The sequence below is a fragment of the Astatotilapia calliptera genome, chromosome 6 (genome assembly GCF_900246225.1).
Source record: "Astatotilapia calliptera chromosome 6, fAstCal1.2, whole genome shotgun sequence".
NCBI classification, from domain to species: Eukaryota; Metazoa; Chordata; class Actinopteri; order Cichliformes; family Cichlidae; genus Astatotilapia; species Astatotilapia calliptera.
Window position 1 is genome coordinate 26,847,661 of NC_039307.1, and position 23,486 is coordinate 26,871,146.

Genomic DNA, 23,486 nt, shown 5'->3' on the forward strand with positions numbered 1-23,486 from the left:
TTTAAAGTCTGACACTCAGCCTTCTGCAGAATCTGTTCATAGTTTCAATTTCGACTGTATCTCAAGTGTAACCCACAGGGACCGTCCTGCTAAAATTACTTGACAGCCACACCTAATATTTTTCCTGAAGCTGGATCTAAGAGGAGAGGTGGGATTATCAAAAGAAGTCAAAGCCGCTTGTTGTTGTTGTTGTTTGGTTTCTTTGCTCATTTTTCTTTTAAGGAGAAACAGAATGAAAGGAGAGGTCTCATGTACCGGTGCAAACACACATAAAGCTGTTTGTATATTTGGCTTTAGAGCAAGTGACACCAACACCTTGAAATGTTGCATCCTATTGCCTCACTCTCCACGCTACCCCCACCCACCCTCAATCCTGACACCTGCCAGACAAGGTGTGAAGTCTCTGATCTGCTACACAAGCTTCAGCAAATTGAGGCCGATTTGTTAAGAATCCCCTATGTCACATTATCAGCGTGCCACTTTACATTGTTTGTTTTGTCAGTTATGATGTAGAGCAAAAAGCAAGACACCCACTATGGATGCCCTAAAATGATGCAAGGGAAGACCGACGGACGATCAAGGCTGAGACGACTGCCTTGTGTCTTTTTGAGGTGTGTTCATTCGAGAACAAATATAAAAGCTTCTTGTGGGAGTTCAGGTCAGAATACACAGGAAGCCGAGGCAGAGGGGGCGAGGCGCTTGAGGGGAACTCACTTCTTTGGGCAGCAGGGAGATGAAGTCTCGCTGAAACTGCGGCTCGATCACCTGCATCATATGCTTCACTTGTGTGGGCTCACAGCTGTCAATCAACTCATCCAGCGCCAGCAGCTTCTCTGGGCCAGTCCAGCTCTGGAAGACAGACAGAGACACACACACACACACACACACAAACACAAACACAAAGAGAGAAAATTGAAATTATTCAAATGACTTTACTTTGAAGACGGGAACCATTAAATGTGGCTGTTTCAAAGTCGAAGCCTGGGTCAATGGGAAAAAAAAGGCCAATTTAGTAGAAAACACCAGAGGTGCAATGGTGTCAGTCATGTACAGAACATCACAGCAAAATGTAATGTTATTTTAGATCAAAACTTTCTCCCTCGCCGCTACATTATGTATTATGCTTGGGAAAAAAATGTATGACAAGAAGTTAATTTTAAATCTAGGGTTTACAGAGCTTCTAGCAGGATTTGATGACTTTGCAGCAACATAAAAAAAGAGGAGCTTTATGGAGTTTTCTTGTAATTTACCTTGAAGCCTAATGAATGTGTTGAATGCATTTGGTTTCCCATAAAACAGATGCAAAGCTTTTTCTTCCTTCAATTTAAATACAGGATTGTGTGCATGAGGAAAGAAAACAGTGACCCACTTGTAAAAACATTTCTTTGCAGCCAAAGCTATGAGGCAAGTTAAGAGATTACCCAGAGGAACCGAAGGTTTATGTTAAAATAATATGACTTTAAAGTGATTTTATGAACTTTGCTTTTATTTATCCAACCACAATAACTGTCCCTGCTAAGATTACAGGTACCTTCCCTGCTTTTATTTCGGTCTGTTCCTCTGAATTGTGTGCCTTTTTCTTTGTCTGGTTGCTCTAAACCACCTGGCAGTGGACTAATTTAACACCATCAGCAGCATATTTCGTATACATCCACAAGTAGCACAAATTGAAAACAGCATTGGGGCATTGTGGGAACAGAATGACGCCTACGTGTTCTTGTGTACGTTTTTCTTCCAAGTCTGAACTTGGATTGGAGCGCCTTGGAAGCATCCTTCCTTGTGCAGGATGCCTGACACCTTAATGTTCCCTACGTGCCCTCCACTGCAGCACCGGATTGCTCGAGGCACCTGCATATTTCCAGCAGTGGAAAATGTGAATACGAGGAACTAGACTCCATCAAGACCATTATTAGTAGTCAGCATGCTTATTTCTTCTGCTTGAACATTCAGTTACTGCTGAGCAGCTCTCTAACCGTATGTTGGACCCCACAGTCATAGTTGTTTTCCCCTCTGTGGAGCACTGAAATCCAGACAATGATTACAGGCTACGAGGCAGGGTGGAAAATCTGGCATACGCAAACCACCTGTAATTTGGCAGCTAAAAGCTTTAGCCAGAGGTGTTGGTTCTAAAGCTAATCAGGCAGTTAAGAGACCCCCTCCCTGACAGAGGGAGGGAGGGGGCTGTGCAACAGCTACTTATGTGTTTTCACAACTGATAATTTGCACTCCCACAGAAACCTGAACACCAGAGCTCCACAGTTCCCAACCAGTGCTGAGAACCTTTTTGTCCAGTAAACTTTCAAACTACAGCCTGCAGTGTTTTTCAAAGATGCTTTTTTCTAATTTAAGCTTGACAAAGTGTCCGTAGACCAGACCTGGGCAACACAAACCCCCGGACGACTCAAAAAACAGTCCAAGCTTCTCATACAGCCCCTCAAACTAAACTTTCTTTAAAAAACAACAACTGTGAACAAAACAGATTACAACAAGGAGGATGTCTACAAGCTATAAAGACTAAAGAGGCAATCATGTGATCTTTTACACCAGTTCTAATGACAATGACAATTAAGACTGAGGCCCATTGTTTTTACACTTCTGCTCGAGTACAAATTAAACAACGGAGATATGCTAATGAATAAGCTTTAGACATTAGGTGGATTTTGTTACCTTTAACACAGTCATCTTAAGAGTTTCCCTTTGTTGCCACTCTTTCTGCAAAGCTAATGTAAGTAGCCACTTGTTGTATCTTTACATTTCATCTAAAGACACGAGTGGCAGCAGATTCCTCATTTAACTCGACAAAAAGGAGAAATAAGCCCATTTCTAAAAATCTCCAACTAATCCTGGGATGTGATATGCGAGGTGTCGGTGATGGTGCACGTATGTAAGAGGTGTTTCTCACTAACGGGAGCTACATGCAGGCTTGGACTGGACTGGGGAATGTACAGAATGTGAACTTGAGGTTTATCCCCCTGTAGCTTCAGCTGTACGATTAAAGAGAGCAGACTGATGTTCTGGCCTGAGGACTAATATATGTAAAACAAACACCAAGGTGTCACGGGTTCACCCTGCTGTTCAAAGATAATAGGTTTAAACTCTCTTAGGTAATGAAATCCATGGCAACCCATTATATAGAAAATCAGAGAGGCCCAATCCAGGCTAATATGTTTAAATGACATCCTATTTCCTTGAAGTCATTAGCGCTTCAGTTTAACATGAAAGAAATGACTCTATTAGGTTGTATCCATCAGAGAATGATAACATAGGAAATTTACCATAAATAGGGGGTAAACTATAATATTACATCATGTCTTTGCTAGTCTCTAGAGTAAATGACAGTTAATTACTTAAGTGGCTAAAAAGAGGACAAAAGTTTTTATGCCAACTTTGCTCATGGAAGACATTCACACTGAAGTAACGTCTCCATTTCAGAGGATCGCAGAGGGAAAAAAAAGAAGAAGAAAAGCACAGGCCATGACTTCCTTTAAAAGGATTTTAATCCCAGCGGGAGTTCCTGGTTAAATAAAGGTTAAATAAAAAGTGTAGAGTAGACTAATGTGATCTTATAACTCTGCTTTTCAGTCTGAACAGGTACGGCTAATCCCAATTCCACGCTACAGTGCCTATGGTAATGTGCTGGGCCACAACAACAAGGCAGCAATTATCTCGGAGACTAAGTGAACATTGATTGGACGCAACATCTGCTTTGTGATGAGCTTTTCCTCGAGGGTTCAGAATCGCCCAAGAGTGGGGAAAAAGAAAGAAAAAGAAAAAGACTCCAGAGCGCTCACCTGAAATGTTCGGAGCCATTCCTGGAGACCCGTGGGTGGCTGGATTGAGGTGATACGTCGTCTCTGTTGCCCCTGACCATTGGCTGTTCTGATGTGGCCAAATGTGGTGGGTGTGGCCGGACATGGGACAATTCCCGTCGGGCTGTAATTTTAAAAGGGAGGAAACAAAGCATCTTGAAGACCAATGCTGATATGAGACCTTTAAAGACAAATAGCGTAACTAAATTGCAGTCTAAGTAGGGGTGTGGAGGCTGTAAAAGCACTGCTGTCACTGCAATTAAGAAAAACACATGTAAATATTACACATCCCAGCATATTCTTAATGAGAATAACAGGAAGCCCATTATGAAGGGGCTTTTTAAATAAGCTTTGCTGCAAACTCTGCTAAATCAAATCAGGCATGGACAAAAAAACAAACAAAACGAAACCTTTTTACATTCAACTTTCATCTTTTGTGTTATCTCTGACAATTATGACAGCAATCAAGCCCAAGCTTTTATTTTGCAGGCAAATTTTAATTTTTTATTTTTTTTTACTTTAGTGCAATTTTCTTAATTAAATCCGTTCTTAGTTATTATTGGGAAGTCATAGGTTAAATCAATTAAACTGACATTTACTTTAAAAATGATTATTATTTTCAAGCTAATCAACAACTCTACAAGTACATCTTTATCACATCGTAATTACTTCCAGAAAAAAATAATTATTTGCAGTAAGAAAAAGTTACTCTTCACAAAAGCATTGCAATTTAAAAAATAAAATAAAATAAATATCCACCTTGTCTGACTGAATTAGTGCCGACTGATTAACACAAGGCCTCGCTGTATAATGCAATGCAATTCATCACCATTCAGCAGCACAAGCTACAACCTCCAGAATGTGCATTACAATGAATCAACACCTCTTTAAAACCATTTCAACAAAAACTGATCAATACAACCTTCACGGAGACGGGATTTATTGCAGAGGAGCATTTGTTCTCGCTATGTATACTTAATAAAATGGCAAGTGTTATTTCTAACTCAGACTTCAAAGTGTGCACAGTCCCACATATTTCTATTCAGGCCCAGAGTCTCCTGCTGTATCTGGATGCGGAAGGCAGCACAGGACTTCAAAGTGTACCCATGTAGCCTTGTAATGTAAGGGCAGCAGCAGAAGCCTTCCACTGGGCACCCTCGATGCCTCACATTCTGCTTGCTGACAGCAAAATGGGAAGCTGGGGGTCGATTTCATTATTGATTCATTTTTAATGGGAGAGGAAGCTGAGACGGAGCGAGTTACATAGCAACATTTACAGTTAAGTGGCTGTGTTCAGTTTGAATTTTAATGGAGCTACATGTGAACACGGGCATTAAATATTCAGGGTAAGAGAAACATCTGGGACCACTGGCTGGCTGGATGGTGCAGACAGAATGGAAGAGGGAGCATCCCTCTGTTTACACATATACAATGCAAACCTTTGTTTATGCCTCCTGGCATTTTTTACTGCTTGCCTTGGTAGTCCCAATTATAACATGTTCAGCATGAAAACAATGGAGGAAGAATTTTTACTTTATTATTTTCTACCATAATCTTTTTGATCCTAAGATGATAAACAAAAATACAAGGGAAAATGAGTCTGTGGATAGCTGGGGTGCCTTATGAGAGAAAAAGCTCTCTTACCTCGGATACTCTGGACCTTTGCAGGGCTTTTTTCCTGAAGGGAAAGATCGGACCTCGGGACCATGGTCCAACTTTCTCTTCATCTGAGGAAGAACAAGGGGAGAAACAAAAACCTTAGTAACAGTGAAAGCACAAAAGTGGGAAATTTTGTATTTAAAAGCTAGAGGCAACCTTTTGGACATAAATTCAACTCCATTCTGGTAACTTTCTTTTAGAAACAAAATCTAAACCAATTTAGTTCTAAGACATTAGCGCTTGAAAAGAAAATCAAGAAGGGACACGGGTCAGGGAGCTTTTTTTTTTTTTAAACTGTGCTGGAAGCAGAAAATTATTCCTGCAAGTTACAGACTTTGTTAGCATAACGTCTGAATTTTTGCATATTAAAATACAGACAGCACAGTCTTGCAAAAGTTTAATGCAAATGGAAAAATTAAACTTTTATGCATGGGCTGGAGATTCAATAATTAACATGTGCCATAACAAAGCACGGAGACATGACCAATCTGTCTGTGACACAGCTCAGCATACACTCTGAGATGGCACATCACAGAAAAGGTGTTTTTCTGTGATGTGTTTAATTTTGATTGAGAGAACTGAGCAACCAGAAATCCAATAATATGCAATAATAGGTAACCGCACTCACACCCAAACTCAAAGGATAAAGCATGCCTGTACGCACAAAATAACCACAAAGTATAACAAGTTCCTCAAGCAGGTATTAGGGTTTATTCTTTGAAATGCGCCAATAATTCAGAAGGAAAAGGAAAAAAAACAAGCAAGTCAGTTCTTTATTATTCTCCATCACCTCCACGTACGCAACACCACCCAGTCCCTGTTACCACCTACCCTACCGTGCAAACAAAGGAGCCTGTGTAGAGGCCCGGGCAAGCCAATTTTCCTCATCCCATGCCTGCCACTTTCTTTGGCAAGGCTTCTCAACACACATGCAAGTGATCACCATCTCATCTCCAGTCCCTCATGAATAAACAATCTAGCTGAATAAATGAACACTGATTTTTAGTGTCTGGCCAAAACAATATACAATCTAACAGCCTGGCCTTGTTCTTTTTAATATTTAAATATATTTCATATTTCAGTGAAGGCTTTTGGAGATTTAAAAGTAAACCCATGGATTCAAAACCAAATCCTTTTCCGATCCTTATCCTTGTAGCCCAGCTCCTTTGTAATATCAGCAAAAGTATGACGTAAAAAAAATATATATATATATATCAAAATGCACTTTAATTATGCATCAAATCTGCAAGAAACAAGTATTTTCATTATCAGTTTATAAGCTTATTATTTTCTCGCCCCGTTGTCATCAGTACGGCTTTCAAATATATTATTGGTGCAAAAGTTATGTTATAAATTTTACCTGACCAGTTGCATTACTGACTAAGACTTGATGCAGTCATACTAGCTCCCATGCAGAAGAGGGTTCTCTGTATCTTCCTGAGAGCCTGCACGCAAAGAGTGGGTGCAGCTCCGTCTCACCCATCCATACACAGACCCTGATCTTTGTGTGGAAGGTGGGGAGAATCAAACACTCAAAAGTGTGGCCGCACTTCGCTGATGGTGCTTGTTGCCACAAATGCAGCAGAACTTTTTCTTGTAAAGGCAGAAACACAAACAGCCTGTCGAAACATTTAGTGAAAATCCATCACATTCAGGCGAGGGGATTCAGTTGGAGGTTAGTGATGTGATCTCTGCCTATACAGCCTACTAGAGCTACCCTTGGAAAACATGTAACACATTGTAATGGTCGTCAAACTACATCTATATTGATATTAACTGGGGCGTCAACTCATCGTCGTTATGGGGGGAAATAGTTATATTATATACTAATGCACAATATCTTGTTCTTAATTTGAGTCATCTCCAATAAAGTATTGACAATTGAAGCACCAGAAAGATAAGCGGAGCAGCTAAGAGTTATAGTACTGTTAAAATCTCAAGGTACAGCTCAGGGTTAGGGGGTCATGTTAGGTCAACACTGGCGAATGGTAATGCTTAAAAAAGGAAGAAAAAAAAACTAAACAAAAAACTGCAAGGCCAAGCACAAGAGACTTCATTTAAAAGGTCATAAATTCTAACTTCTGAAAAGGTATTTGTTCAGCATGTGGCTGAAACACATCCAAAACCCATCCCTGAATATTTGTCAGGGATCTGATGGGTGTAAAGATGTCGGAGCCAAATGCTAATGTGTGTTTTGTTCACTCAGCCATCCAAAAGTATTAAAAAACAAAACAAACCCTGAAATTGAAACAAATGACAGGTGTGGGGTGATTGTTTTCTTATGAAGTAAAAACGGCAATCCATCTCCTAACCCTACTATTGAACTCATCACTGCAGTTCTAACATCAATGATTTTCTCACAAGATTATAGTACTCGTGGCGCAGCAGTTTAGGGTCAAAGGTATTTGGCAACAGTTTGTTTACAGTTACAGTCCAGCCTGTTGTGCTCCAAACACACAACCTGAAAGTTTGCTCCTTGAACGCTTCTGCGACTGTATAATCGGATGATTATGCGTAGAAGCCAGAAACCAAATGTAAATTTAACTTTTCCCCCCTTTGACACAAACAATGCATTTTTTTTGGTGTATTATTGTAGTTCATATGCGACACAGGAAAACACCACTGGACATTTGACTCCATACTGTCTGGCGCTACAGTGGAATGATTACATGCTTCTCTTCAAAGATGTGTGTTTTTTTGTTTATCACTATAATTTAGTGTGTGTGTGTGTGTGTGTGTGTGTGTGTGTGTGTGTGTGTGTGTGTGTGTGTGTGTGTGTTTTCACTGTGTTTTAAATGTGAGGGTTGCTCATGTGAATGTTGAGAACAGTGACACACAAAAAAAAAAGAAAAAAGAAGAAAAAAAAAAAAAGAATGTGGAAGCAACATTTGCCCACGACTAGAGAAATGCTGAATAACGAGCAGCACATCTGCACTGGCAGCACATCTGCACTGGCAGCCATGGACTTCTGATCGATACGGATTCCTACCTTAGTTTTGAATCTTTACAGACTCTGTGCCTTGAAACTTCCGACAGGCAACCAAAGTCTGAGCTTATACAACACATGCGCATGATTAGCACATCAATGTGCACTGCAGGTAAGGTGCCTGCTGGAGACCACACTGTGATCTGACCAATGATTTGTGATTCTTTCCTCACAACTCAGCTCATGCGTGAAGCCGCTGAAAGCTCATAGGGAGGAACCATAAAAACCTGAAGTAATTCATGAGGGGGAGGTACAGAAAAGAAACTCGAAAATTTGGCAACAAGAATGCAAATGTAGTCCAAGCTAGGCAGGTACATCGCTTGTGTTTCCTTTGTCTACATTTTTTGCTTGTGTGATTGCTGAATAATATAAAAAGGGGTTTATAAGATATTCAGGATTGTTAAGACTGGGCTCTTAAACCTGGCTGCCTTGTTCCTAAAGTGGTGATCTCACTGCAATGGCAGTTCAGTAGCCAAGGAGAGCCTGGGTGTGTGAATGCATGCAGAGGGTGTGTATGTGTGTGCGCGCGCGTATGTTTTTTGTGTGTGTGATTCAGAGTGTGAGAGAAGAGAGGGGAGTGCTGGCTGGCTTTGAGTGTGTGCACACACATGTAAGAAAACCTCAAACTAAATGCGGGCATGAAAAAATAATGTGTAACCAGCCTGTTCTGCAGCTTCAGCCTGGGAAAAGGTGACCAGAGAACACAGTGTTTGTAAATCACCACCAATCAGCCGTCCCCCTCCTTCCTCTGGCTTCCCCCCCCCCCCCACGTCCCTATCTGGCCAAAAGCACGACAGATGGATATGCAGAGAGTTAATGATATTTTAAAGACAGCGATCATTCTTACATAATGTGTTGATTCATTTTAACGGCGACTACATCCTGCAGCATCAGTCACGAGAAAAGGCTTTTCTCATTTTTCAAATTGTGTTTTCAAGCACTCGTCAAAGAGTTTCTCCTCATTTCAATCAGCATTATTTGAGGCACAGAAACGCTTGGGATCTGAGAGCTAGTTGAAGGAGTTTTTCCAGGACCAAAACTGCAATCAAATCAGAAACACGGGTTTGAATTCATCCTCAAAAATGAGAGTCTGCTACTACGAGCCCCGCAAGCAGCACTAATATATTTGCGCTCTGCAGGATGACTTGAAAATCCTGATACATCTGAGAATGAGTACATCCTTAAAATGGATGGAGAATACAAATGAGCATGAACATTCAAATCAATGAAGCGCTATTCATCTATTAACAAGACTCTCGTGCAATTATTAGGATTAACTGGATAAAAATCCCCCACCCCAAGGGATATTTTGAACCGCGTTTTAAAATTATACACGATTAACGAATTTGTTTACATTGTCTGAATTATAAATTCTCTTTCATGCTTTTTTTTGTTGTTTTCCCGCGTTTGTTTGTACTCTGCATTTTCCAGCTAAGAGAGGACGATTTTTATGGCTGCAATCCAGCATAATACACCCAACATCCTTGAGGATATTCTACCTCATGCTGTCTGACACAGTGACCCATTATCTATAGTTGGAGCCTGAGGCAAGTGCAGTGTCAGGGAATTGGCTACTCCAACAGGCAAATGCAGGCAGACTGATGCATGCATGCATCTCAAGCAGTTACTTTGGTCAGTGGGAGATAGCCACTGCTGCATAATGTACAATCATAACAACCCTGCAAACTGGGCAGGACTGCAGGGGAACCTGGGCGTCTGAGCTTGAAGCCCTTATTTCTGAATGTACCTAAGCATACATGGTGCTCCATCAGCGCTGTATTACGTAAAATGTGTAATTGCTTAAGCACCTACTAGGGTCTGTGAAAGGGAGGACCCACAGTTGATGTACAGGTGCAGAGCATCTTACCAACACTGATGGGAGGTAAGGGGGGAAATACATTTAAAAAAATAAAATAAAATGGGGGCTTCGTTCCATTCAGGAGTGTATAACGCCTAATTATAAGCACATTTTTATCGGGGATTGCAGAATTAAGCACCCCCAAAGCAACAACAAATTCACCAACGCGATGAATGTCACCCGGAACCGCGGCGGTGGCGGCGTTTATTTACACAGCCGAAGTTACTATGACGGAAAGGACGTCAAACGGCTTAGTAGCGTATTAAAAGATTTTAACGCAACGCTAACACAACATTACGGCCTGGGCAATTAAAGAGGCATCTCTGGGGGTCTGCTACAATGCTGTCCATCCTCCGCAGTGGCCGTACGATCTGCCGCGAGAGGCGCGTCAAAGATAATGTGGGCGACAGAGCGAGCCAAACACACGGAGAGAAGATGAGGATGTGCCGGAGGTGACACGGCGGATAATACGAGAAGAAATCCTACTCACTTTGTAGAAAATCATCTTTAAAGTGCCGTAGAACCCCATCCTTGTAATCCGGTGTGTTTCCCCCCCTTTTTCCTTTGCTTCTCAGTGACAATCGGTGAAGTCCAAATCTGCGTGCGCGGCGGCGAGATCGCTCTGACAGTGTGAGGGCAGTGTACTCTCAGGTAAATCCGACGCTGGCTCTGATGTGAACATGCTCGGGCACGTCACCGGACTGGCGTGCATGCAGTAGATTCCACCGGTAAAGACATGAGCAGGGGAAAAGAAAAAAAAGAAGTAGTAGATGAAAGAAAGAGGGGGGAAAGCTCCGTCGTATCACGTCGACTTGAAGGGGCTAGGTCGATGGGTGAACAATGCACTGCGACGATTCCGGAGGCTTGTGCGCCGCCGAGCAGGGAGTGAACAGATGAGGGGGAGAAAGAGGGTGATACTCGGCAGAAAGGGGGAGGAGTGCAGGAAGAGAAGCGTCAGAGCACAGAGCAGTGCCCTCTTCCTCTTCGCAGGCTGCACGACGGCTCCTACGAACGGGATCGGATTACAGCCTCCCCGCTGGAGACGACAGGAATGGTGCAGTCCAGCATTCAACACTGTGCGCAGCGCATCCGTCCGCGAGCGGAGCACCCGGGGACATATGCGTAGCAGGCGACATGCAGCACACACACAGAGACCAGGTGGGATACGGACTTGTCTTCACTCGTCGCATCAAAGGCGGAACCCCCCGCCAAACGCACACACACTTGTTGCAAGCTCCAAAAACACACAGGAGCCATCCTCTGCGTCAAATTATACTGAAGATTACATTTATTACGCACTGATGGAAAGTCAAAGTCTTCTCACTACACCGCTCACTTCTCATCACTAAAAATGGGGATTTTTATTTTATTTTTCATTTTAAATTAAACGTAACAAAATATCTGTTTATTAAATATTAGCGCTGTGAATGATCTGGCTATTTTTAGGTTGTTCTAATATTTTAAAATATCAGAAAGTGCAAAAGCTGGCCCGTGACAATTTGCCTTGCTTCCTTTAATCTATCGTTTTATTCCACTCCCAGCACAAATCCAACATGTATTTCACTGTCATGTGAGAAAACCTAAACGTTGAGAGCTTAATTGGCTATTTCTGCCTAGAAAAAGTGACCCAAGTGATTGATATATTAGTAATACCCAAAGGTATACATTATAAAAGACAAACAAATTAGCTAAATATTGGCCAGCAACAGTTCAATTCTCACTAGGCACTCAGACCGCACACCTCTGCCAAAGCCGATGCCCAGTATTGCCATTGAGTAATTTGGATTTTTACAGGAATTTAACATATTCTTTCCCACGTGCTTTGGCTCTATATAGGCTTCTGCACCGGACTGCTGCATTAAAATGACTGTCAACAGATCACATGACAGAAAACAGTCAGCCATTAAAACCAATCAGGCAATATGTGAATGGATCTATATCTGCTGCACCTGCTTCCTGCAGGACAGTATTTGCATTTCAGGATGGCAGATAATAGCCAACTGCACCTGTCCAGTTACAAACACTATGTACTGCTGATAGCTTTACAACTATGATTAGAGATGGGAAAATCCACAACCTTAAAATGGGAGCTTTAGTTTGAGCAGGTAAAGATAATCTGTCAAAACACATTCAATGTTCCAGTGAGATTTCTGCTCACTGGAACACCGAACCAAGTAAACAAACCAATGATGCTCCTCTGCTTAGCCGTTCACAATAAACACATTCAAATGCATTTGTTTGAGTAATTTGGACAACATGACTGGTCATACACGACAATCCTTTCTGATTTCTCAACATTTTCTCCTACAAAAAGGTTTTTGACACTCGGTGCACAGTTTGTACTACGCCATTCGTTTCAAGTGGTATCCAACATTTGCAACACTTGACCTCATACGACATCAGCTTCAGATCATCGAAACTTCGGAGACAATGAAGGGTCATGAGATGGGCTCTATTCACAGGTGACTGTGCACTGAGATCTGGCAGCCTTTCAGACTCTCCTGGCTTACACCTGTAATTACAGAGTGACCTAGCACAGGTGGGAATTTTAAAGCTGGCAAAGAAGAGATGCCTGGTAAAAATCTAGCACAATCCGAGTTACATCTTGAGGCTTATTTTGCACTGTAATGTGCCTAAAGGGTACTGTATGACACATGATTTATTGTTTTATACAAGGTATACTGGGACTTGGCTAATCTAAGCATTACAGACACTAGGACACCACAGCAATACCAACACAAAAGATTTCAAATCAGTGGACGTCAGGGTGCATGAGACAAAGCGGTTAGGAGCTGTGTGTGTGTGTGTGTGTGTGTGTGTGTGTGTGTGTGTGTGTGTGTGTGTGTGTGTGTGTGTGTGTGTGTGTGTGTGTGTGTGTGTGTGTTTAAGGTGGCTCTCATGAGAAAGGCTCTCTCGATGCTATCGGCCGGCCCAACCTTTACACTGCACATTGGAGTGCTTGGTATGCGAGCAGGGTTGCACGGTGGCCTTTGAATGGTCCGTGGCCTCCTTTGTCACTCTCCTTCTGCCAGTTGGTAAAGCATTAACAGGCCCCCTCCCTGCTGATACCAGTCTCCTGCTTATCAAAACCAAAATCCTGCACAAAGCAGGTGTCGTCTTCTCAAAGCAAACTGCATTTTAAAAATCTTGTTCATTATAATCAACAAATGACAAACAGGTTACAGGCCTCCCATCAGCCAGTTGCTGATGGGAGGTCTGGAATATTTAAACAGAGGAAGATGTACAAAAATAGTAATTTCATTTTAGCACAGCATGCTTGTGGATAAATGCAAATGCTGTGTTATTCGACTGTGCATAAACAGACAACTTCGGTGCCAAGCTTTTAGCACATTGCCTCAGATATTGTACAAGTCTGCAGGTAAGATAAGCATCCTCGGATTGGCTACCTAGTCTGATCTTCCCATCAATCTAGTTTTTGATAATCTTTGGATTAGTATATACTTAATATATGCATTAAAATATACAGATTTTAGAAGCAAGGCCATAATACTGACATTTAAAATGATGTCAGACATTGCCTTAAGTCTGAAACAATTACTAGATTAATCATAAATTACAGAATTAAGGAACAGCCATGAAAGCCCTCTAGCTGTGGCCTCTCAAATACAAATACAAAGTTTAGTACATATGTAAATATCTCTGGCTGTTAGGCTGCTGGTGACTCAAACTAAACTTTTCAAACTATCTGCACAACTTGGGCTTAAAAAGGAAATTGAAAATGTACACCAGAAACCAAACAATTAAGCAGAAAATTTGAGAAAAATAATCCTTAATTAGGAAGCTGTCACAATAATTTAATTGCTGCACTTTGTGATAAGTGAAACACTGACTAATTAGAGGAGTAATAAGTAAAGCCTCACAGCTGTTTTGGAGGATTGGTGACTGGAACGATTTCCAATCAACAGATGTTGGTGGGAAAAAAGCTGAACTACAGGAGAAAGGGGCTTTCTTGAGAAAATGTTTAATGTGAGGTGGTGAACTTGAAGGAGGAAAATACTTCTTGGGCAGCGATGCATCACTAAATGGGGTCATGTCATTGTGCGATTGTCTTCTCTGGACAAAAAAAAAAAAAAAAAAAAAAAAAAAAGAAGCAGGGGGTCTGCATTCAGTAGATTTTCCTCAAATGGGTTAAGTGTGATCCCCATGCCAGACTGGACAGATGCAATCTGTGTGGGGGAGGTTTAATGAATAAGGAAATCATGGATCATGGCATTCTGTGGTGGATAATAATGGCATCATCTGCATGGAGTTGAATTAACATATCCTACAGCCACCCACGCGACTGAGACATTCAAGTTTGAAGGGTTCAGGTCAAAAAGAAAAAAACAAAGAAATTAAAGCAAGAGGCTAAGGAATCTCCCCTGTGACATCAATAGGCTTAAATAAAAATAAATGGAGAACAGAGGTCAGTATTTGCAGTTATCGGCAATTATTTAAGAAGTGGAAGTGGATGCAGCATTTTATAATGTATAGAAGTAGAGGAGCCCTGAGAAAATAACAGGCAAAGGTCATCACAATGAACATGAAGACAAATATATATTACAGCTCCAACACTAAAGTGAGAATGATTACAGTCAAAGAGACAGTATCCAGTGTTTGTCCCTCAGAGGCACATGTGTATGCACTATAAAGGCTGAAGACATAAGAGCAAATACTGGCCATAAATAACACTGCATTTTATTTGGGATTCACAAATGAACAGAACCAAAAGAGGAATTTCTCCCTTGTTGATGAAGTTAGCATAACCTGGTCAGCAGAAGACATGTAAAAGTTTCATATTTTTGTACAAAAAGGAAAATAGTTTTCTATGGTGTTTGCAGTAAAAAGTAGATAGAGATAAAGCATGCACCACAAAGGAAGGCTTCCTGAATACAGCGGCCATTCTTTTATTCAATAGAAGTTCAGACTTCCTGTGCACTTCTGCTCTCGTTAGGTAACTACAAAGATAAACCTGTAATGGTGCTACATCTCATGCAGAACTGGGATGTCCAGATCTCTGTTCAGCCTCCCTGTTTTGTCATAAAACAATATTACTGGAAACAACAGCCATAATGTCTCCTCCCTTTGTGTACAACTGACACTGACCACAGAAACAATTGCAGGGAAATAGCAGACGCAGCTAATTTCCCCATAGAAAACATTGTGGTCTAGTGTGGGTGCTTAGGTAAAATGACAATGTGGCCTCAACACATACCCAGAATAGATGGAAATCTGCAGACTGAAAGCCAAAATGGGTAACAATTGTTCACACTTTATAAATGAGTTGACCAGTAGCCTTTCTTAATTCACAGCTCCGCAAATCTCTGAAAGAATGGCAACATAACCCAAAATCTGGGGCATAATGACATCTGATAAGAAATAATAAATCTACACATACTGCTTTTCTATTTTCCTCTAAATCCCCCATTCAAACTTCTAAAATTGAGACTTGGCACATTTTAACTATGTGTAAACTGTGGTAATTTTAGTGCCAGAAAAAGCATTATCAGCTAATCTCTTTCATGTATAAAATAAAGCAAAAGTACAGTTCTGAAGTTTGAAAATGACAGACGCAGAAAAATGCACGCCCTGGCAAACTACAGCTTCTATAACTTTAGATGGACTCAGTTTCATTGGTTCTCCCAAAGGGTTCATTTTATAGGAGCACAGGCAATGAAGACAAAGTAATCAATGACTGAAATTGTGTCGCTTTGCCACTTAATGATGCTCTCAGTCATTATGTTGTCCAATCAAAGGCATCATAGCTAAACCCTGAGGCCATCATCAAAGTGCCCAAAGCACGTCAGTACCAATCAGTGAATATCCCAAGCTTCAGCCAGCGGGTGGAGGAATTGGTGATTGCTGACATGGTTTGAGTAGGACGCGAGTCTTTCAGCTTAATTAGAGGCATTTATTTTTAATGATCCTGATTTTTATTACCTCTTTTTGTTGTCTGAAAAATATTATACTCATACTCCATGTTACAGACTATGGCAGAGACTATGGAAAATCCCTGCAAGAGAATAGGGTGACAGAGTCTTTCTTACACGGCACAGTCTCCTCCAACAACCACCAAAACACTGCACATGTGCCGACAGCTCATTCACAGGTGATACTGCCCGTTTCTCTGCCACTCCCTGTACAGAGTGCTGCAGAGAGAAAATGTCTGAGGCAGGAGAGCAAAATCTTGTGGAGTTGTTGCTAGGCAGGTTTTGTTAAAAAAAGTTATTAAAGGGATATGAACAGTCAGTACATCTAGCTACAAAGTTAACAAGGCAACAGTGAGATGAACTGAAGTATATTGAGCAAGATGTCCAGCACCAAAGGTGAGATTGTATACATTTAGAGTTTAAAAAACACAAAAACAAAAACCAGAATCCCAAAATTAAAAACTAAATGTTAAACCAAAACACCTGAAAATATGGGTATATCTCTAGATGATAATGGTAGCTGGTAAGTGTCAACATTTATTTAGGGACGCTTTAAAAGCTTTAAAGTAGCTTTTGGCTCCATTCATTTGAAGTAATTAAACTTATCCGTCCAATAACTTAATAAATGTGCCCTTAAGTGTGTGTGTGTGTGCATACCTGTGAAGGCAAACTGTACAGGAAAAAGGTCAGTGTTACTGTTGCCCTCTCTTTGTAATCCTCTTCCCATGATAGGCCTATGTGGGTTTTGCATGTGGATACAGCCTGGACTGTCCTATCTCATTGAGAAATGAAAGAATGTTATGGAAATGTGAGAGATGAGCCAGGTGAAACTTGGCCAGGGCTGGCATCAACATTTACACAGAGTGAATAAACCTCTTTAATCGTCCAGAATGATCACTCTCCTATCCTAGATGAATCAGAGAGTGCCAATTTGTGCCGCCTGTCATCTGAGGATCCCCAAATATGCTTGAGAAGGTGGCGGCAAACTGTGTGGGGGACATTCTCACAGTGGCTCGGTTGCTTGCCTTGACCTGAACTTGCTACACAAACTCGCTCGTCAAGCTGGCTTTGGTACTTCCCCTCTTCTGATACTGATCTCATCTGGAACACAGTCTACACATACTATTCTTTATCTCTTCAACAAAGCAGTAATTTGCTTCTTTGCTGTTCCAAATAAAAGGTTTCAAAAGGAAATGTGCATGAGAAACATCTGAAGTGAGATTTAACCTTTATCTAAGCGGATCAGAGATCAGAGATTAGAGGATGCTATTGAACCGTCTGGTATAACCAGTGAATTAAGCACAAATAATGAACATTTACCCTTCTTTTAAGCTTTAGCATCAAGATTTAGTAGGCAAGGTAGCAGCGTGGCTCTCTGGATGGCAATGCTGATTTTAACAAAATATGGATGGTTACGAGAAGATGAACTTTTCTTCTAGCACATCTAGAATGTAACATGTTACTTAAAAGGTCAAAAGTATCAAATGGATTGAAATTACATTTAGTACATCACATGCACACCAACTCACTGTGGCTCCATAAACATGCCTTTTATTCAGCCACACTGTGTATATTACAGGTGGGCAATATGGCCTTGGAGTTATATGATTTATGATGACATTAAAAGAAAATGACTGAACAATGTTTCATCAGTGGTTACAGTAATAAATACTGCTGCCTGCCAGATGCAAACAAAATGAAGGGCACTTTCCATCCTCCTTTTACAAGGAGCTACTGTCATTGATGACAAGCTACCTATTCGAGTGTGAATGTACTGCTACCAGGTACCAGCAGCATTACAATGCAATAGCAGTGACACAGCATAAGTAAAATATAAGCAAAACAGTAGCCTAGGCTGCACTCTCTTGGGAAATTCTAAGGAAAAAAATAATACAACTGTTTAACACTTTAGCAAAAACTACTGTAACTTCAGTAACTGCAGGAGCTGCACATTAGTGAGACAAACAAATACATTTTCTACCTGGCATGTCAAGTCGTTTAACCAGCTTTTAAATCACTCCTTTACCACCATGTTAATGACATCAACTGCTGTAGAACTCGCAAATCATCATCAAAAGCACCTGTTCTCGCCCTTTATTTTGTATTTTTTTTATATATAATATATTTATATTATTTGCATTCATATTTAAAAATATAAAAATAAAAGCTTTTTTACAATCCATTAAAAAAAAAAAAAAAAAAAAGATTGGCCAGCAAAATGCTAAGCCACTGACCTGAAGGTTGTTAGGTTGGACACAGAGTTATCACTATTAATTAACGTCTGCACCATCATAACGTCTTGTTTTCAGCAGCACAAAGACTTTGCATCAAAGCACAGGGCAGTCTTCAGAATGCTGATATGCTCACTTCTCTTCACTGCCGCCACCACATTCTCCAATGCCTTCGAGGAAGACCGTAAACCTACTTTTTTTTTTTTTTTTTGGCTTTAGTTTAGACTGCATATGTTATTTGACTTTGACCTTTGACCTTTACTTCAGTGTATTTAGATAGTTTTGCACTTAAGGAAATACTTTGTGTAAAAAATACATACATTAAAAGTACACTTTTATCATGGCAGGTAAATACAATACGTTTGGTTGACAGATGAACACACTGCAGTTTCTAAAATGGAAACCTATGAACAGTTTATTTTGAAAGACATGTTTTCACTTTTGAATATTAATTATTGCTGATTCATGAGACAGTTATTTCTTATCCAATTAATTGATGGAATAATTGATAGATTGCACGATTACTAAAATAATTAAAAGCTGCAGCTCTATTACAGACTGTAACATCTTCATTGTAACAATCAGATAAAAGAACAAAGATTGCATGGCAGCTTTCTCGCACTGCCGAGACACTGTGTGAGTGTCTAAACTTGCTGAATAATGAAGCGCAACAAAGAGTAAACAAATCATCAGCGCAAGCAATTTCGTCTTGAGGACAAGGTGTAGCTCCAGCCTCTGCCTTTTCTGAGAGTCAAACTAAGGCGAGTCCTTCTGGCAGGTGAGCCTGACTGACCAGCTAATCTGGAAAAAATGCGGGCCGAACATCTTTCAAGTTTGCTCAGCTGAAAGTTTCAAACACAGCCTTTGTTTGGTCAGTCTTATTCAACTAGCCGAGGTTAGTGGAGAGGTGAACAAAATAAACACTTGATAGCAGTGAAATACGTGACTCGCATTTTGATGCGCAATACAGTTCGTGATAAGTACATTTGATCTTCTTTAGACATGTCCACCGGCCATGTTGCGAAAGCCAAGGCTCTTGTCTAAAGTGTTCGGGATTACCGTTATCTGTGGTGGCCCACTAGCAGAGTGGGTGATAGCAACCTTTTTAGTGCTAGACTTGACTGCTATCAACTCTCATGTCTGATGCCACAAAGTGAGATTCAAACGACTTTATTTGGAAAGAGAGAGATCAAACAGGCAGCACATGAACATTTAGACATTCATGGGCCTCTGTTGGTTAATAAGAATGACGCAACATGAAAGCAATGCAGCTGCATGCAGAGTGTGGAGTGGACATGGCCTCAAATATCAATGACTAAAGTAAGCATGTTTTTGTGATTGCTATATTGCTGTAAAAGCAGGTTTTTACAGCACTAGCATGCTAAATGACAAGCATATTACTTTAATTCATGCACAATTTTTAATAAATCTGTTTAAATGTACCCTACCTACCTACCTTATCTAGAGTAGTTCCACAGAAATGTATTCCCTCTCCTATTCTATGTCCTACAAATTATAAACAGGAAAATCGATGAATGATCGAGATCAATTCCTTTAAGGGAATTATTTTCCTCTGTATTAACCTGCTATTGTTTCTGTCAAATTCTACCAAGGGTGTACCGCAACTCAGAAATGATAGTGAAATGTTTCTTGTAATGCTTCACATTAACAAAAACCCACACAAGAATAGTGATCGCAAAGGACATGGGACTATTACTTAACAAAACAGTCTGAGGCAAACTAAAAAAGTGCTTGAGGATAAAGAATGCACGAGTAGACAATCACAAGGAAAGCAATGGTTCAGGAAGCATACGAGCTATGGGATCATATTCACCATTTAATTTGCCGTACTGGTAGGACTGAGGACTGAGTGACCTTTTTGGCTCAGGCAATGCAAGTTAAGAAAAGAAATGTTGGCTAGATATTTTATACACTAGGGAAACACTGGACCTTACTGTTTTCAAAAAGATCTGGTCATGCTATAATGCATTAAAAAAGGAAACTGATGAATTTTTTTGAGCAAGATGGATAGATGGATGGATGATAGCAAAACAGAGATGTCTCCCAAGATTTGAAAGGCTATACAGAATGACAAGGATCAAGGATCATAAAGGTTTCATTTCAGGAAAGGAAGAGGAGCTGTGAACCATGAAGGGCTTTGCAAGCCTATTTGTATCCCCTTCCCCTATCATGCAAAAGCAGACATATCAAACTATTGTAGTACCTTTAAACAAGAGATGCAATGATTACTGACATATGCATTCAGTCAATCCAACAAATAAAGATCACAGGTAGAAAATTATGGTATCTAAACTACTGCAACAAAAAAGACAGAAAACAAACAATTAACACAAACTTGAAGCTTACTGTAAGAGACAAATGTGACAGTTAAAACCTTCTGGGTGAACAGGCACGCAAATTTTTTAGTTTGTTATTAGAAATACTGAATACAATTTTAAGGCCAGTGCTAGAGGTTTTGCCATATACCCAGTAAATGCTGGGATGGAAAAGACTTTTTATACAAGACTGGGGCTCTGAGGAGTTGGAGCTCGTGCTGAACAACACAGAGACAGAGGTGATGAAGAACCGAGCAGCGGATCTTGAGTTGATGGATACGTGTTTCAATTTTTCTATTGGTTAGGGATTTGTGCTAAAAGATTACATTTTGCCACGTCAGTCGGCAAAACATTAGCCAAACTAATTACTGATATTAATGTAAAGCACCTGCTGTAAACACATTACACAACACCAGCTGTACAATAATAACATGTACAGCAGCACCCCTGTCTCTGCGTAACAGGATGTTGTGAACAAGAAAAGTGGCACGACAAAAGAGGGAGAGAGCGGACAGCCCTGTGAGCCAGCGTGATTCTGCAGTATTTTGATCTAGAGAATGAACAGCACCGTCAGAGTAATCTAGCATATAACCAGCTGATCAATATGAAACCACATTTCCCAAAGGCATGCAGACATTAAACGGCAAGAGAACAAGGGTGACGCTAGCCACACTTGGCAGAGTAATCTGAGATTATGTCTGAGAATTCCTTTAATCGTCATTGACATTTGAAACCGCTGAAGAATCTGAGAAACTATTTGCTATATTGCAATATTTGTATGGACACTCACTAGAATGTGCATAATCTTGAGTGTTTTTTCACTTCTAGAAATTCAGTTGTTCCCTTTAATTTAGTCTCTTTCAGGTAGCTAGGAAATTGAATGTATGGAACATCCTTAGTATATTTATGGTATTTGAAAATGCTGAAGCTTGGTATACTTAGTGCTTATCAAATGTGTTTACGTTAAATCCACTATTAAAATGTCCATTTTAATGATGATGTCCTGAGTTACTGGATCTGTAGCCACATGAGCTGCTATCCAGAAAACACATTTAGCACATTTTCATATGCATATTAGGGATGCGTTAATCGCGTTAAAGTGACGTTAACGCAGCATTTCTCCGTTAACGAGTTAACGCGGATCACCCTTTGCGTGGGGCTGGACGCCGTCAACACGATAGCACGGTTAGCTCGATTAACGTGTTGACGCCGTCCAGCCCCACGCAAAGGGTGATCCGCGTTAACTCGTTAACGGAGAAATGCTGCGTTAACGTCACTTTAACGCGATTAACGCTGACAGCCCTATATATATTATATATACAGTGGGGCAAAAAAGTATTTAGTCAGCCACCGATTGTGCAAGTTCCCCCACTTAAAATGATGACAGAGGTCAGTAATTTGCACCAGAGGTACACTTCAACTGTGAGAGACAGAATGTGAAAAAAAAATCCATGAATTCACATGGTAGGATTTGTAAAGAATTTATTCGTAAATTAGGGTGGAAAATAAGTATTTGGTCACCTCAAACAAGGAAAATCTCTGGCTCTCACAGACCTGTAACGTCTTCTGTAAGAAGCTTTTCTGTCCCCCACTCGTTACCTGTATGAATGGCACCTGTTTGAACTCATCATCTGTATAAAAGACACCTGTCCACAGCCTCAAACAGTCAGACTCCAAACTCCGCCATGGCCAAGACCAAAGAGCTTTCGAAGGACACCAGGAAAAGTATTGTAGACCTGCACCAGACTGGGAAGAGTGAATCTACAATAGGCAAGCAGCTTGGTGTGAAAAAATCAACTGTGGGAGCAATCATCAGAAAATGGAAGACATACAAGACCACTGATAATCTCCCATGATCTGGGGCTCCACGCAAGATCTCATCCCGTGGGGTCAAAATGATCATGAGAACGGTGAGCAAAGATCCCAGAACCACGCGGGGGGACCTGGTGAATGACCTGCAGAGAGCTGGGACCAAAGTAACAAAGGTCACCATCAGTAACACACTACAACGGCAGGGAATCAAATCCCGCAGTGCCAGACGTGTTCAGCTGCTGAAGCCAGTGCATGTCCAGGCCCGTCTGAAGTTTGCCAGAGAGCACATGGATGATACAGCAGAGGATTGGGAGAATGTCATGTGGTCAGATGAAACCAAAGTAGAACTTTTTGGTATAAACTCAACTCGTCGTGTTTGGAGGAAGAAGAATACTGAGTTGCATCCCAAGAACACCATACCTACTGTGAAGCATGGGGGTGGAAACATCATGCTATGGGGCTGTTTTTCTGCCAAGGGGACAGGACGACTGATCCGTGTTAAGGACAGAATGAATGGGGCCATGTATCGTGAGATTTTGAGCCAAAACCTCCTTCCATCAGTGAGAACTTTGAAGATGAAACGAGGCTGGGTCTTCCAACATGACAATGATCCAAAACACACCGCCCGGGCAACAAAGGAGTGGCTCCGTAAGAAGCATTTGAAAGTCCTGGAGTGGCCTAGCCAGTCTCCAGACCTCAACCCCATAGAAAATCTGTGGCGGGAGTTGAAAGTCTGTTGCTCAGCGACAGCCCCAAAACATCACTGTTCTCGAGAAGATCTGCATGGAGGAATGGGCCAAAATACCAGCTACTGTGTGTGCAAACCTGGTAAAGACCTATAGTAAACGTTTGACCTCTGTTATTG

The 23,486-nt window shown here is 40.9% G+C and overlaps 1 protein-coding gene across 2 annotated transcripts in view; it reads right to left on the reverse strand.

The window, feature by feature from the left end:
* The window catches only part of fbxw7 (F-box and WD repeat domain containing 7), a 71,540-nt gene that overhangs the window by 16,591 nt on the left and 31,463 nt on the right, over nucleotides 1–23,486 (reverse strand). Inside the window, exons 1-4 of one of the 2 annotated variants that reach the window (XM_026171389.1) lie at nucleotides 10,803–11,581; nucleotides 5,454–5,536; nucleotides 3,792–3,933; nucleotides 715–849 (exon numbers count right to left, since the gene is read on the reverse strand). In XM_026171389.1, the coding sequence (XP_026027174.1) occupies nucleotides 715–849; nucleotides 3,792–3,933; nucleotides 5,454–5,536; nucleotides 10,803–10,841 (399 nt within the window). In that variant the 5' untranslated portion in view covers nucleotides 10,842–11,581. Of the gene's footprint in view, nucleotides 1–714; nucleotides 850–3,791; nucleotides 3,934–5,453; nucleotides 5,537–10,802; nucleotides 11,582–23,486 lie in introns of those variants that run through there. The other variant, XM_026171388.1, reaches the window with a different exon arrangement.